General features: G+C 37.6%; 1 protein-coding gene across 1 annotated transcript; it reads right to left on the bottom strand.

The window, feature by feature from the left end:
- Positions 1-43: 43 nt before the first annotated feature.
- Positions 44-12,723, bottom strand: LOC129253211 (venom protease-like). Its single transcript, XM_054891493.1, has 4 exons — positions 12,525-12,723; positions 1,121-1,318; positions 853-1,054; positions 44-771 (listed from the first exon to the last, which is right to left on the bottom strand). Exons 1-4 carry the CDS (start codon positions 12,592-12,594, stop codon positions 177-179), a joined length of 1,065 nt encoding a protein of 354 aa, XP_054747468.1. The 5' UTR covers positions 12,595-12,723; the 3' UTR covers positions 44-176.
- Between the last annotated feature and the right edge of the window lie 2,506 nt (positions 12,724-15,229).

Raw genomic sequence — 15,229 nt, 5'->3', positions numbered from 1 at the left:
TGATTTTTTTCAACTTAATATATTTTAAGAAAATAAGAGGAGATGCTATAAACGGTATGCTTATTATGAATATACAGTTTTTAAGTTGCCACATACAACGCAACGTAGTACATAAAGTTGTAAGCAATTTTAAACCGTCGAGATCTGGAAAATCTTTATTTCCCGATTTTATTCTTTCAGAAAGGTGTTGTTGTATTCCACACCACATTCTCAATCCAGTCTAAATACAAATTGACCTTCGTATTTATGCTCGGAATACCAGCTGTGCCACATCTCACATAACCAAATGAAGTTATCGCGGCCACTTGCAGCATGCATGGATAACTTGGATGCGGCACATATAATGGCCCGCCGGAGTCACCGTAGCACGTGTCAAAGCCACTCTGATGACTGCCAGCACAGATTTGCGTACGCTCCCTAACACCCCACTCTAATTCGATCTGTGCTGTTTCAGATGCAGTGCAATCATTACCTGCGAATACATTTAATTGCACTTTGAGTAAATGCGGTGATGATATCTTGTGTTCGGTTTCACCCCAACCCACAGCTGTGAAACTTTTATATTCGGTGTTCTTAGATGGCAAGCAAGCGGGAAGGACATACTCATTAAGTGTCGCGTCTCGAGCCAATTCGACTAGTGCGATATCATTGTAATGCTCCAATTTATACATTGGATGCATAATGGCATTGCGTACATCGAAATCTTGCGTTTGAGTTGCATCACTGGTAGTGCTGTAGTCCAATTCGCCGAGTCGTACGAAATTGATATCTCTGCAAAGGGGGTGAGGAGAGTCCATAGTGAATAATCTTTATTTTATTATGTTTGTTTAAATTTGTAAATCAAGTACTCACCGTCGCCAACAATGTGCTGCCGTGATGACAAAACGTTTGCTTATCAAAGTACCGCCGCAGTACCACTCTATAAGTCCACTGCTCTTATCCTTTGATCCTAGCAGCGCAATCGATTGAAACTCTTTTGGCGCCGCTTTTTCACCGCCATAGATTAGGGGTTGTGGACAAGAGGTGGGCGCGAGTTTCTGATACTCGAAGCAAGCTGGAAATGTAAGATTTCCTAAGTATATCAAAGTATAATGAAATTTAATATGTCACCCGGTTTTACCTTTTTCAGCATACGTCGTTGGTTCAATGCTACCGAAACGTGTATCTAATACAATATCTGATCGAGGACAGCAAACAATGCCCAATAACTTGTTGCAAAATGGTATGGCGCTGAAATCGATCGTTGAGAGGCTAGTGAATATATCCGGACAATATTGAAGTTCCTTACATTCATTCCGAGCATTGTTGCAGTCTTTATCTGCACGTGATTGTAGTGGATTGAAGTAATGAATAGAAATAAAAAAAGAAAGTCAGTAACAGAAAATTTTAGCAGAAGAAAAATTTTATTAAAGAAACTGTCGAAATTTCCAAAAATTATTATTTTTTCCTTTCGCTTGCCTAATCACTGTAATGGCTCTTAAAGAAGATAACCCTAACTACGAGGGACGTATATATCCACTCAGATAGTCAGTAAAACACTCGTCAAAATCGGTTGTTGAATGCCACAAATTATTATGCGAACTTACGCAATATTTTAAAATAAACCTGATCTGGGTGTCAGGCCATCGAAATATATAATTAGAAGGTAATTGTACAACAGGAAAGGTACTTATGTGTTGTATATATAACGGGTGATCAATTAAGAGGAGTTTTTTTCATTTGCGTTTTTTTTACAGATCGCGCGCGAGTTGTGGCAAACTGTCATCGTGGATTTGTTGAACAGCGTTTGGCATTTCATCATGGAAAGACTCACACCGCAACAACGTCTACAAATTGTTCAACTGTATTATGAAAATCAGCGTTCTGTGACCGCATTATGGTCAACATAATCGGCCTGCCTTAAACACTATTCGACATACCATCAACAAATTTGAATCCGAATATTCATTGGTGGATAATTCTCGACCGAATAGACCACGTCCAGCAAGAAGCATTGAGAATATAGCGGCAGTAGCAGAGAGTGTACGTGAAAACCGCGATGAATCGATTCGGCACCGTTCTCAGCAACTTGGACTGGTCAATTTTACGGAAGGATCTTCATTTAAAAGCATACAAAATACAGCTCGTACAAGAACTAAAGCCAAATGATCTTCCTGCACGTCACCGTTTTGCTGATTGGGCTCTTGAAAAGATTGAAGAAGATCCGCTGTTTTCGAGCAAAATTTTGTTCAGCGATGAGGCGCATTTCTGGCTCAATGGTTACGTCAATAAGCAAAATTGCCGTATTTGGGATGAAGAGCAACCAGAACAGGTTCAAGAGCTACCTTTACACCCAGAGAAAACAACGGTCTGGTGTGGTTTATGGGCTGGTGGAATCATCGGTCCATATTTTTTCAAAAATGATGTTGGCCGCAACGTAACTGTGAATGGTGCTCGCTACCGTACCATGATAACGGACTTTTTGCTACCTGAAATTGAATCTAATGATCTCTACGACATTTGGTTTCAACAAGACGGAGCCACTTGCCATACAGCTCGTGAAACAATGACTTTATTGAGAAGTCATTTCGGAGAGCAGCTGATTTCACGTTTAGGACCTGTGAGTTGGCCACCAAGATCTTGTGATATCACACCTTTGGACTTTTTTCTTTGGGGATTCGTAAAGTCCAAGGTCTATGCTGATAAACCAGCTACGATTGAAGCTCTGGAAGCCAACATTACGTGTGTTATTCACGACATACCAGTCGAAATGCTCGAACGAGTGATTGAAAATTGGACCTTCAGAATGGACCACCTTAAGCGTAGTTGCGGCCAACATTTGAATGAAGTTATATTCAAAAAGTAAATGTCAAAGAATGTCCTTTCAAATGATAAATAAAGGTTTTGAACATAATTTACATTTTTTTTTTTTTTTAACTATTGAAAAAAGCACCTCATGATTGATCACCCGTTATATTACATTGGCCCAGATAATGTACTAATACAGATGCCCTTCGCTACGTGCAAACTATTATTACATAGACACTCTATCAATCTTAAAATACACTTTTTGTTAAATAGGTAGGAAAACTTGGCCGCACAAAATCGCTGTTGAATGTTAGGAGACAGGATATGAGAAGCCACGATAGGAGTACTAACAGGGCATTGCCTAATTGGAAGGCATGCAAATAGACTGGGGGTACCATATATTGACGCATGCCCCATCAAACCCTCTTATCTAACGCCCCTCTCCCTCTGGACCCAACCTGTCGAAACAGCAAGTTTTCTGGGCCTTCCGTTAGATAAGTTAGACGAAGACGACCGGTAATCTACACTATACTGACAGGGTAAAGTATACTGCTACAACAACAACAATTTAATTGAAAAAAAAAAAAAAACATTTCAAAATGCTAGGCTTAATTTTAGACTCTAGGTATCACTTTATTCAGCATTGCAAATATATGTTCCTGTAAGAATTCACTACAGTTAAGACTAAATATTGTAAAATACATATCTTTCCGCGAAACATTCCTTCGTTCACATAAATACACTTATCAACATTGTCAGAGCATTTTTACTTTCCGGAAATTGCTCCAAGCCCAACATTAAAATTTTCGATGTGCCAGATTACAGTGCGATTCGGTGAAATCTCAGATCTTTTCCGATTTCTCCCAACGGAGTTATTTTGCCCGAATCTGGATCGTCCAGCACAGCACAAAAATAATTCTTTGCTACCTAAGATAATTGAATACACAAATCGCAACGAGGGGAATTAGCCATAACAAATTATACTCGTATGTACATTAGTTCGCGAAAGAAAATGGTATTCCATTACATACGAGAGCGAAGGCTACTGAACGTCGCCTACAAGGTTGATAAGCAACGATTGTCTGAAAGGCAATTTACTGGTGATATCCAAGAGAAATACCCCAATGACGTCTTTCAGAAAACTTTTTTCGAATTGGAGAGCACATATTAAGCAAAAGCTGGAAGTTTTTTCTTTTTAACGGCTCCAAGCCTGCAGAGTTCAGTTCATTCGTCGCGGTTACCGACGATGGATAATCAGTTTGCAATTGGCTTATTAATCCAATGTGCTGTGTTTTCTGCCTACACCTCTAGAATGCTCCAAAGGAACTAGAGGCTAGTATCTCTTTTTCTAAATTGGGTAAAGAAGTGAAGCGAATGGATGTGCAGGTAAACCAAGGACGAGCCATCATATCTTCTAGCGCCGCACACTGGGGATTTTTGTACAGAGATGCGGAAAAAAGTATACATCCCAAAAAATATTTACATTTTTACTACTAACGAAGTTGTATATATTTGTGTATGAAAAGAACATGTCTAAAAACTATTTTTTAAAAAAATTAAAAAAAATTTTTTTTTTTTTAATTCATAAATTTTAATTTTTTTTTATTAATATAAGCCAGCAAATATTTACGCACAGGATACATGTAAGTTCATAATTCTGAATTACCCTCAAAATGTCAAAACAAAATTAAAAGTGTTTCGTTATCATTATGCACACACTAGAAAGCGTTTAGTTATTATCATTGCCAAAAAATAATCAGTGGCGCCTGGTGGCACCTGCAATTGATTAAAACTGAAAGAGACGTTATTAAGCAACACGTTGATACTAGCTTCTGACCGTAGGTAAATGTAGCTCAACTTGCAGATCCAAGAATATAAAGGAATATGATTTTTTTTTTTTTTTCGTAAAATTAATTATAAATAGATAATCAAATGCTTTACAGCCTTTGTTCTTCCGGCTAAAATATATAAAAATATCGTACCCTAAATGAAAAATAAAAAATTGGAAGTCGGCTCAAGCAAAAAGAAAAAAACCACCTTGAAGTTTTTTCTTAGTCAGTTCAATACTATAAAAAAATTATACTTTTGACATATCTATAAAAAAAAAACTGTAAGTCGGAGTTTAGTAATTCTTTTTGATTTTATTGTTGATTCTATTCTGGAATTTAGAAATACCATTAAACATTGCGTAGGTGGTATGTTGCAAATTTGACTTTTTTCCGCAAAATCCCCAGTGTGCGCCGTCTCGGCGAATACATCCCTGTTGGAATTAAATGCCAGTTTAGAAATCAAGTAGAGTTTTTCTCTTGCCAGCAAATGTTTCTTTGGTTTAATTTAGGGGAATAACAAACACCTTTTACAAGTGTCTCATCGTACTCGTCCCATTGAATGGCGCGAAAGCTTGGACGATAACAGCACCCGATAAAGCGACCCTTGGAGTGTCTGAGGGAAAGACTCAGTGAATGGTTTATGAATCTTTAAGCATTAGGGACGATGAATAATGCAAGGAATGAAACGATTAGTTGGATGAGCTTTACATAGACATAGCATAGCGTAACGAATAGAGATCAAGCGGCTCCATTGGATCGGTTAGGTAGTACCAATGTGTAAAAGATACAGCTCTGAAAATATTTAATACAGTAATATGCTGATGTTAGCCGTAGCCGAATGGGTTGGTGCGTGATTACCATTCGGAATTCACAGAGAGAACGTAGGTTTGAATCTCGGTAAAACACTAAAATTAAGAAAAAACATTTTTCTAATAGCGGTCGCCCCTCGGTAGGCAATGACAAACCTCCGAGTGTATTTCTGCCATGAAAAAGCTTCTCATAAAAATATCTGCCGTTCGGAGTCGGCTTGAAACTGTAGGTCCCTCCATTTGTGGAACAACATCAAGACGCACACCACAAATAGGAGGATGAGCTCGGCCAAACACCCAAAAAGGGTGTAAGCGCCAATTATATATACATATATACTGGTGGTGGAATCCAAAGAGGAAGGGCTTCTTTGCGCTAGAAAGTCAAAACGAATAAGGACTTGGCTTCGCACGCCTGTAATACTCCCATTAATAGCGCTATTCTTGAATTATGATAAGGAATTGATGAAGCAACTGGTATAAATATACATATCTTGACAGCGCTGGAATAGAGCTGCCTTAAATTCCATTTGTTTGTAAAATAGTGAGTTATACCAATTTTTTGAGGTATAACCATACTCGCTAGTGGCGAGTCTTGCTCGATAACTTTGTTGTTGCTGTCACATGCTTTCTGCCGAGCACAGAGATAGCGAGCAGAGAAGTGGCGATTAGAAGTGGCCTTAAGAAACGACGGGCGCCCTCTGTTGGATTCGGCCAAAATCGCCAAGGTGGTTCCTGCGCTAATAAAGAAGACTACTGCATTCCATGAGATAAGGTACTACGTGCATGAACGCGAGTACGGGTTGGTTGTGAGGCTAAAATGACGTCACTCAAATTTCAATCTAAATAATTTAGCAAATTCTAATTTTTCTAAATAAAAAATGTACGTACGAAGTAAGTGTAGGGACGCCCCTTTATGCGTGGATGTATGTATGTAGGCAAATTTGTATTGCAATATTTAAGTGAATTTTGTAGCAACTACACGTCTCTAGGCGCATGGATACATTTTAATCGCACAATATACATAAATGTACTCGTATGTGCAATACTTAGGTATAGTAAATCAATATTCAAGCATGTATGAATGTATTTATATATTTATATTAAGGCAAATATTTGATTATTTGCAATTTTATAGATTTCATTTGAATCTTCATCAGTTGACGCCCCAAATATAATGCAACGCCGTCGATAAGTGCAATCATTTACTTTGAAATTCATTGCCAATAAAAATTTCTTTTGTAATAAGTGTTTTTTTAAATATGTGTAAATTAATATGTTTTATAAACAAAATTATTTAGAATTATAATATCTCTCTGGAAATGCTATTTTTGGTTTTCGCATTTCCTAATAATTTTTAATAATTATTTATACGAATACATATGAGAAGTAAAGAAATGTGTATGTTCGGAAGAAAGTAAACTTTCAAACGGTTCATTATTTTTATATGATTTTTTTACGCTTTGCGAGTAAGTTTTCAATATTTTGAAAAGTTGGTTAAGCATAAAGAGAAGCGCGAAATAGCTGTAGGTGATCAAGTAGCATGTGACCTACCCTTTACATATTAAAGGTGGCTGTTGGCTGCAGTAAACTCGTGGTCAGACAATATTAAATGCAATAGGTGTACAAATTTCTTTTCATTTGATAAGGCAGATTTTGAAAAATACCAAGTAGTTTTTCGAAAAGCGGGTTGCGAAGATTCACACTAATAGTTTTTTTAATTTTCACATACTCGTATATAACGTTTGCGTAATGTTTTTTTGTTGCTTACTGAGACATAGAAGGTGGTTATATAGCAATGATAGGCTTTTGAATTGTTATAAATTAGCTGCTGTAAAAGTTGTCAAATTATTCAGTAAGATTTGCCATTTCATCGTGCATCATTTCAAATTTGTCGAAGGTGTGAAAGTTATTCCAAAATCAAGTCTAAAATATAAATTTATAGGGGTTTCCAATAACAGGTGTTATTGGTGAATGGATTGCGCTATCGAGAGATGATTAACGATCTTTTATGACCGGAATTGGATAGTATTGATCTGGACAACGTTTATTTTCAACAGGACGGCGCTACGTGTCACACAAGCAACGTAACCATTAATCTTTGACGGGAAAAGTTTCCGGACCGTGTTATCTCTCGAAGAGGGGAATTGTGGCTTTTTTCTCTGAGGCCACGTGAAAGAGAAGGTCTACGCCAACAGCCCAGGGTCGATTCAAGACCTCAAAGATGGAATTCGTGCGGCTACCGAGGACATAGGGCAGCCTCTTTGCAATTCGGTTATGGAAAATTTCATGAAAAGGATATTGTCCTGTAAGTGTGATCGTGGTGGTCATTTGCCTGATGTTATTTTCCTCTTTATAATGAAATACACATCCGATCATTTATATTAAAAAATAGCATTTTTCTTTGAACACCAAAATAACACCTCTTATTGGAAAACCCTATAGTTTATACAGACCATTTGGAGTTAATATGAGCATAAACTACCACAGTTAGTTTAATAAAAAAATAGGAAAATAGTTTAGAAATATATAAATATCATTCTTTGATACTAAAAAGTCAAGTAGAGTAGAACTCGCGATCTCATTGAATTCTCTTAGAGCGATTTCTCCTTCAATAACACGAAAACCAAAAGACAGTGAGAGTATTGATCTTCACTCTCTTCTCTAGAGAATTTAAGTTAATTAAAATCAAACCGTAATTATAGGAAGGGATAGGATTTGAAAATTTAACTACCTGGGCGCATATCTAAGGAACATCTTCTGTACACGTTCAACTCTATCAATTGCAAATTGGTGGCAAGGCCTCCAGATAAATATTGCATAATCTAATTTGGAGAAAGACCAAAATGAAAAGTTTTTTCTAGTAGCGGTCGCCTCTCGCACGCAATGTTAAACCTCCGAGTGTATTTCTGCCATGAAAAAGCTCTTCATAAAAAATATCTGCCGTTCGGAGTTGGCTTGAAACTGTAGGTTCCTCCATTTGTGGAACAACATCAAGACGCACGCCACAAAAAAAGGACGAGGAGGCCAAACACGCAAAAAGGGTGTATCGCCAATTATATATATACATATGGACTTGAAAACCTTCAGCAAAAGTTGAAAAACAATATTCACCAAAAGCAGCTAGGTTGGATGCTGGAAACCTACCAACGATAAATCCATTCTGATTTAACGAGAGTTCATCAATTGGTCGCCGCAATCTCGCATCTTGACACACCTCTGGAGCTACATTATATCCTTAGCCTATGCTAACAAACCAACCACATTAGATGGGCTCGAGGCTAATATAGTGGCGCAAATTTTGGACCGAGTATTCAAAAATTGGATCCAATAGTTGAAGCATTGCCAGTGAAGCCGAAGCAGAGATGAATGTAGCCAGAAACAAACTCATATATTATGCCGTTGCTGTTTTATATACATTTCTTATCCTAATTTGTTATCTGATATAGTTAATTATAATTAATTTCTTGCGATTTAAGGAATGTCGCCGCATGAAAAAATAGTGTGGCCAATTTTGGAAATTTTAATAAGAACCAGCTTTATCAAACTTGAGAGTTTCCGGTCCAATCAACTTGTATGAATTTACTTCGGACGGTTGTGCGTTTAGAACAAATTTTCGCCGATTTTATAATATTAATATTTTTAAAATTTTATTCTTTGTCTATACATTTGTAAACTTTTTCGTATGTAAAATTACTGTATTATTAATGAAACTCTGCTCTAAGTGGATAATTACAATACAACGCACAATTCGATTTAAATAGTACACTGAAAATTTCTAATTCTTTAAAGTAGGCGTTGGCGTAGAGCCTAGGGCCCTAATTGCCGCTTGGCTATCGGAGTAAATATTTAACTTCTTAACAGTTATTACGCAAGTAAGTAGCCAGCAGCTGCTTCTTTAATTGCGGCCACTTCTGCTTGGAACACACTGCAGTGATCTGGTAACCTGAATTTGAGTTTGATGGGGAGCTCTTTGCTAAATACTCCTCCCTGCCACCAAGTGTTGCCCCCGGTCCACTCCTCCCTTGATGGAATATGGGTGGAGAAAGTTCCGCTTAGACTAAGCGAAAGCACGCACTGATCCGTCGACGAGGGGATGAACTCAAAGTTTCTGAGGATGCTTGAGTGCCCATATGTGAGATTGAGCTTATTTCCCAAGCCCCTCAGTCTATTTGTGGTACGGCTAGAGTAGGAGTAGTTCGAAGCGCCCCACTGATTCCAATGAGTGCAGACCTTTGAACTCTCTCTAGCTTTTTAACTGATGTCGTCCTCTCTAGTGAATTCCACCAGACAACGACTCCGTATAACAAAATTGGCTTTATTATGGTATTATAGAGCCAAAATACAGCTCTGGGCGAAAGTCCCCATCTTTTGCCAATTACGCCCTTGCATCCATACAAGGTGATGATTGCCTTCCTCAATCTTTCCTCAATATTGGGCTTCCATTTAAAATTACTGTCAAGGATTAGACCTACGTACTTCATCTTGTCAGAAAGCACCAACGGAGCGCCTCCCATCGTGGGGAGTTGAGCTCTGGGTATTTTATATTTCCTCGTGAAAAGGACGGGCTCCATCTTAAGAGGATTCATCGATACGCCGCAGTCCGCTGCCCATCGATCAACTACGTTCAGATACCCCTGCATTAAATCGTACAGGGTATCTATAAACTTTCCTCTAACAATTAATGCCACATCGTCCACGTAGGCAATCGCCTTACAGCCCCTTCTCATCAGCTCCTCCAGCAAGTCATTGATAACAATGATCCAGAGAAATGGTGAGAGAACACCGCCTTGCGTTGTGCCCCTGCTCACCTGCCGGCGGAGAGAGACGCCACCCCACTCTGCCACGAGCGTTCTGTCGCTAAGCATTCTGTAAATAAACCTGGAAAGGTCGGCTCCAATCCCCAGCCTACCCAGAGATTTAGTGATTGCCTCCGGAAGATTCCACTGATCTGCCCTTACAATAAGCATGTTGGGTATGCGACAAACGCCCCCGAGGAATTCCACGTCTTATGTGTAGGTCAATCAGTTTCTCATCCTTGGGCGAGACATGTGAGTTTTTGCCAGCCCTGGGTATCAACACAACCCTTACCGCCCTCGAAGAACCCGGTACATAGCCCTTGGCCATGCAGCTCGCATAGATAGGGCCCAGCCAGCGGCATGACACCTCCGCAGATTTCTGCAGCTGGGCAGGTATGATGCCATCAGGACCAGGCTACTGGAAGGGCCAAAATGAGCCAATGGCACAAGCCAAGCGATGATCATCCAGCAGCCAGCCCCGGTACTGAGGACAGATTGGTGTACCTCCCAAGCTGGTGCTGCTCGATACCGGATTCGTCGGAAAATGAGCGTCGAAAAGCATTTTTAGTGATTCCTCGCCACTCATCGCCCAACGTCCCGATTCATTCCTTAGGTGTTCCAGGGGAACCGAGCTCCTCATGAGTATTCGTCTAAATCTTGAAGATTCATGACAGCCCTCTACGCTTCCACAGAAGTTTCCCCAAGAGTCCCTCTTCCTAGCCTCTTCCTAGCCCTACTTTATACAGTTCCCATCCTGAGGGAGACTTAATTCTTTTAGCCCTATTAAAGAGGCGTCTGCATGAAGCCCTAAGCTCAGAAAGCTCAGCTGTCCACCAAGGTGGTTTTTCCTTCTTAGGGAGCGTTGTAAGTGGGCAGGAGCTTTCGAGAGCCGTATTACAAGCTGAAGTGAAGATCTCCACCAGGTCATCGATCGCTCCCTCCGAGAGATCTAAATTTCCCTTTGGTGCTTCGGGGAGAAGGTTCAGCAGATTCCTGCCGTATGTGTCCCAGTCCTTTCTCCTCAGATTCCTGTAGGAGGTTCATTTTGGACGTGTTTTAGTGAGAGACAATGGGAAAGTAAGTTATTTTATCTAATACAAAAATATGTAGCCCCACTTCAAATTGTTTGACGAACCAATTAGAATATTTTTTTTTATTTTTGAATGAACCAACGATAATGAAGTGAATAATTAAGTATAATTGTTAAGTAACATAGACCGTTGCAATTTTTGGGATCAAGCTGACCATAAATCAAACGCTCCATATAAAACATTGATAGAAACGGAGCGGTAAAATTTGATAGATTTCTTGCGTCACAATCACTAGAAAAGCCAACGTGTAATGTTTACCATAATGAGTATTTATCATAAACCCAATTATAGGGCATCTAATGGTCGATGGTTTGGTGTGGAGTTGGACTAAAAGAAAAAATATAGGAAAACTCCACAGATACTGGGACTCCAAAGAGCATTTTAGAAACATTGCACACTTAAAAAATCTCCCTTTTCACTTGTACTCGCCATTTTAACATCGCAATGGAAAATAAATATTTCATACTTTCCCTTAGACTTCACAACAAATATGAAAATAAATAAATAAATAAATAGCTAAATGCAAAAGAAAAAAAAGCTCGAAGACACATTTCAGTTACTTGGGAGGTAGGCGTATTTAATGTCCAATTTCATTAATTTTTAGACCATGCCTTAAAAGAGGCTAAACACCCATTTTGGTGTTTGAAATTTTTTTGATATTATTCTTATACCAAACTTTAGGTGTTTTCCTTCAATAGTTGCAGATATATAAAATTATTCGAATCATCCAATTTTGTTTTTGAATAGCTTTTTAGCTAAATAAAACAAATGATTTTGAGTAATGTTTGAGTAATCTTTATTTTGACCTTTACGTGCTCCATTGCTTGTCTGTTTATGATTGACGTACGACGCCATTTATAAAAATTATATAATTCGAGGCTCAAAGCAATAGTTAACGGTGACTTAAATTTTTTTATAATATTTTAATAATTATTGACTGGGTTTTATTTATTTTTTGTTTATACAAATTGTAGCTCTATTGCAAATACAACGCAGCAAATTGTTTTACACTTCTCAAGAAATGCTAAGTCACTCTCACAAAAGTGCCCAAGTTCCTAGTTGTTTTTCCCACATGTCAATACTTTTTTCTTGTAGCTAAAACTTCAAAAACCAGCAAATCTCGTTGCTGAATACGCTTTTTGTTTTGATCACTTTCAACTTGTATTTACATATACCTATTTATGTATGTTCTATTCACGTGCGAATGCTTACCGCTAACTTGTCCATTCATGACTGCTAGCAAAGTAAACCCGATTACACATAAAGTCGATATAAAATACATTAATGTGAACTGTTTTTATGTACGAACGCTTTGTTATTACTTATAAACAACGTAGTCACCTATTTTTTGTTGGTTTTACAAAATCACAACACTCCGATTAATTTATTATAGATGCTACGCCGTTCGGTGCGATTCTGTTATGAGCGCCTACAAAGAGCTAGCAAATAATTTATTCAGATCTTTCTTTGATGCAATAAGCACCTTGCGCTCAGTGATTTGCTCCCTCGTTGAGTATTATCAATATAAATATATAATATGTTTAAGTATGAGTGAGTTTATTGCACTAGAATATTGATTACTCTTCGACCGGCTTCTAAAACCTGATTATTCATTATGCATGTGGCGAATTGTCATTCATTATTTTCTTCCTTCTTTAACATCATTAAATGACGTTTGAGGAATTTATTGTTGATTTCGCAAATTTGCCAAGGTAAGCGCCACATTGTTATTGTTTATACGGGCAACAGTAGCAGTGTACAGTTTGTCAAAAAAATCTTTGCATTTGAAAATAAAACAAGAAAAAATCAAATCAAATAACAACTTTTTTTTAATTTTTTTTTAACAATGTTTTACAAAAACATGTTTTCCAATATATTGAATAAAAAAACTTCTAAGGCGTTAATATTATAATATGCTAATATATACTAAAACATAAAAACAGTTCAATTTCTCTGCTGTCGAAAAAGTGTTTGCTCGGTTGTTTGAAAATCAAGTTTGGTGGAATTTTTGGTCTTTTGGGGTTAATATTTTGTATGTCCTCCTTGGGCATCAAATATCATATTCCAATGGTATTTTTTCCCACTCTTCTCTGATGAATCTTATTAATTCAGTTTTATTAGTTGGCGATCTTTTTCCTACTTTTCTTTTTAAATGAACCCACACATTTTCGATTGGGTTAATGTCGGGACTTTGGGCGGGAGTATCAATAACTTTGGTGCAGTTGTAGAGTAACCAGGACCTGCATAAATATTTATGTTTTAGATCATTATCTTGATAGTATTTGTATTTAAATTTGTTCGAATTTTCCGGGTCAACAAAGCCGAATTTTCTAATACTGGAAGTCAATTCGTTTTTTAAAATATCAAGATATACTTCCTTGGTAATTATTTCGTTCAAAATTTTGATTTCACCCACTCCCATTATTGATATACAACCCCAAACCATTACTGACAGTTTTCCAAACTTTACGGTAGGGATAATATTTTTGTTTTGTAGTGCTGTGAGAGGCTTACGCCAAACTTTCTGGGGTCCATCAAGGTAGTAGAGCATCATTTTCGTCTCATTTGAGAAAATAACGTCATCCCAGTACTCTGTGGGAAGTGATATGTGCTCGGTGGCAAATTTTATCAACGTGTTGTGCTGATAAGAGGAGTTTTTTCCTAGCTACTCTTGAAGAATGTTTGTGTTTTTGCAACACTTTTCGAACAGTTTCATGAGAAACTCTTAACGCGCAGTTTTTTTCCACTAATCCTCTTGTACTGCTTTGCGCGCTATTTTCAATAGTTTTAATAATTTTACGTTCAATTCGCTGCGTCACTTTTTTTGGTCTGCCTGTAGATCCTTTCAACTCGAGTCTTTCATCATTTTCAGCACGTTTTATGATATTACCTGAATATACAGTTCTAATTTTGAGGGAAAACATATCGGCGATTTTTCTGGCTGATTTGCCTTTGTAGTGATTGAAATACACTAATTGAATAATATTTTTGGAAACTCGTTTTCCTGGCATTTTTGACGTGATAACGTCTTATAATTCGATTTAGCCGGCTGCACGCACGAAAAAATGTGTCGTTACCTTGCTCATTTGTCGTTACCTTGCTCATTGCCGTTACCTTGCTCATATGTCGTTACCTTGCTCATTGCCGTTACCTTGAATGAACTGCAAGCGAAAGCGCGGAACGAACGACATCTTGCTCTCTCCTACTTAAGTGAGCGTATATGTGTATGTATATGCGCATATGTACATATATAAATTCACGTATTTGTATTTGCATATGCCTTCTTATTGATTATTATTAATTTGATTTACTTGCAGAATTTAAAATAAAACCAAGTTTGTTAATAATACCTGTTGTTTTAATGTTATTATTATTAATTTTTTTATTATATATGAAGGAAAAAATGTATGGTAATATTTACCACATACCTTATAAGATATGTTGTATACTAATATATGTATATAAACATGCATATACATATACAATTTCGCGCAATTTTCAAAAAGAATAAATCTATATGTAAAGATGCATACAAGTCATATGGACATATCAAATATACGAATCTATTCCGTAAGCAAGCAAATGTAAGCTAATGTGCTTGAACTGCAAGCGAGAGCGCGGAACGAACGGCAAAGAGCACAATCGGCCCTAGCGTTCGGCAACGTTCGACATCCTACTTGAGTGAGCATATATATGTATGTATATGCGCATTTGTATATAAATTCACATACTTGTATTTGCATATGCCTTCTTGCTGTGTGCATGGTAATGAACCATTTCTCTGTTGAGAATAGGACGATGATAGAAAAAGTAGGAAATGAAAGGGAGTGTTTCGAGTGTAAAGTGTCTTGAAAAAGGCAAATCGATGATGGTGCCTCTTAGTGTTGTTGACTTATTAACGTTTGAAGCACAATCGA

The sequence above is a fragment of the Anastrepha obliqua genome, chromosome 1, assembly GCF_027943255.1.
Source record: "Anastrepha obliqua isolate idAnaObli1 chromosome 1, idAnaObli1_1.0, whole genome shotgun sequence".
NCBI classification, from domain to species: domain Eukaryota; kingdom Metazoa; phylum Arthropoda; class Insecta; order Diptera; family Tephritidae; genus Anastrepha; species Anastrepha obliqua.
Note: the sequence above shows the minus strand (reverse complement) of the source record. Positions and strands in the feature narration are given on the sequence as shown.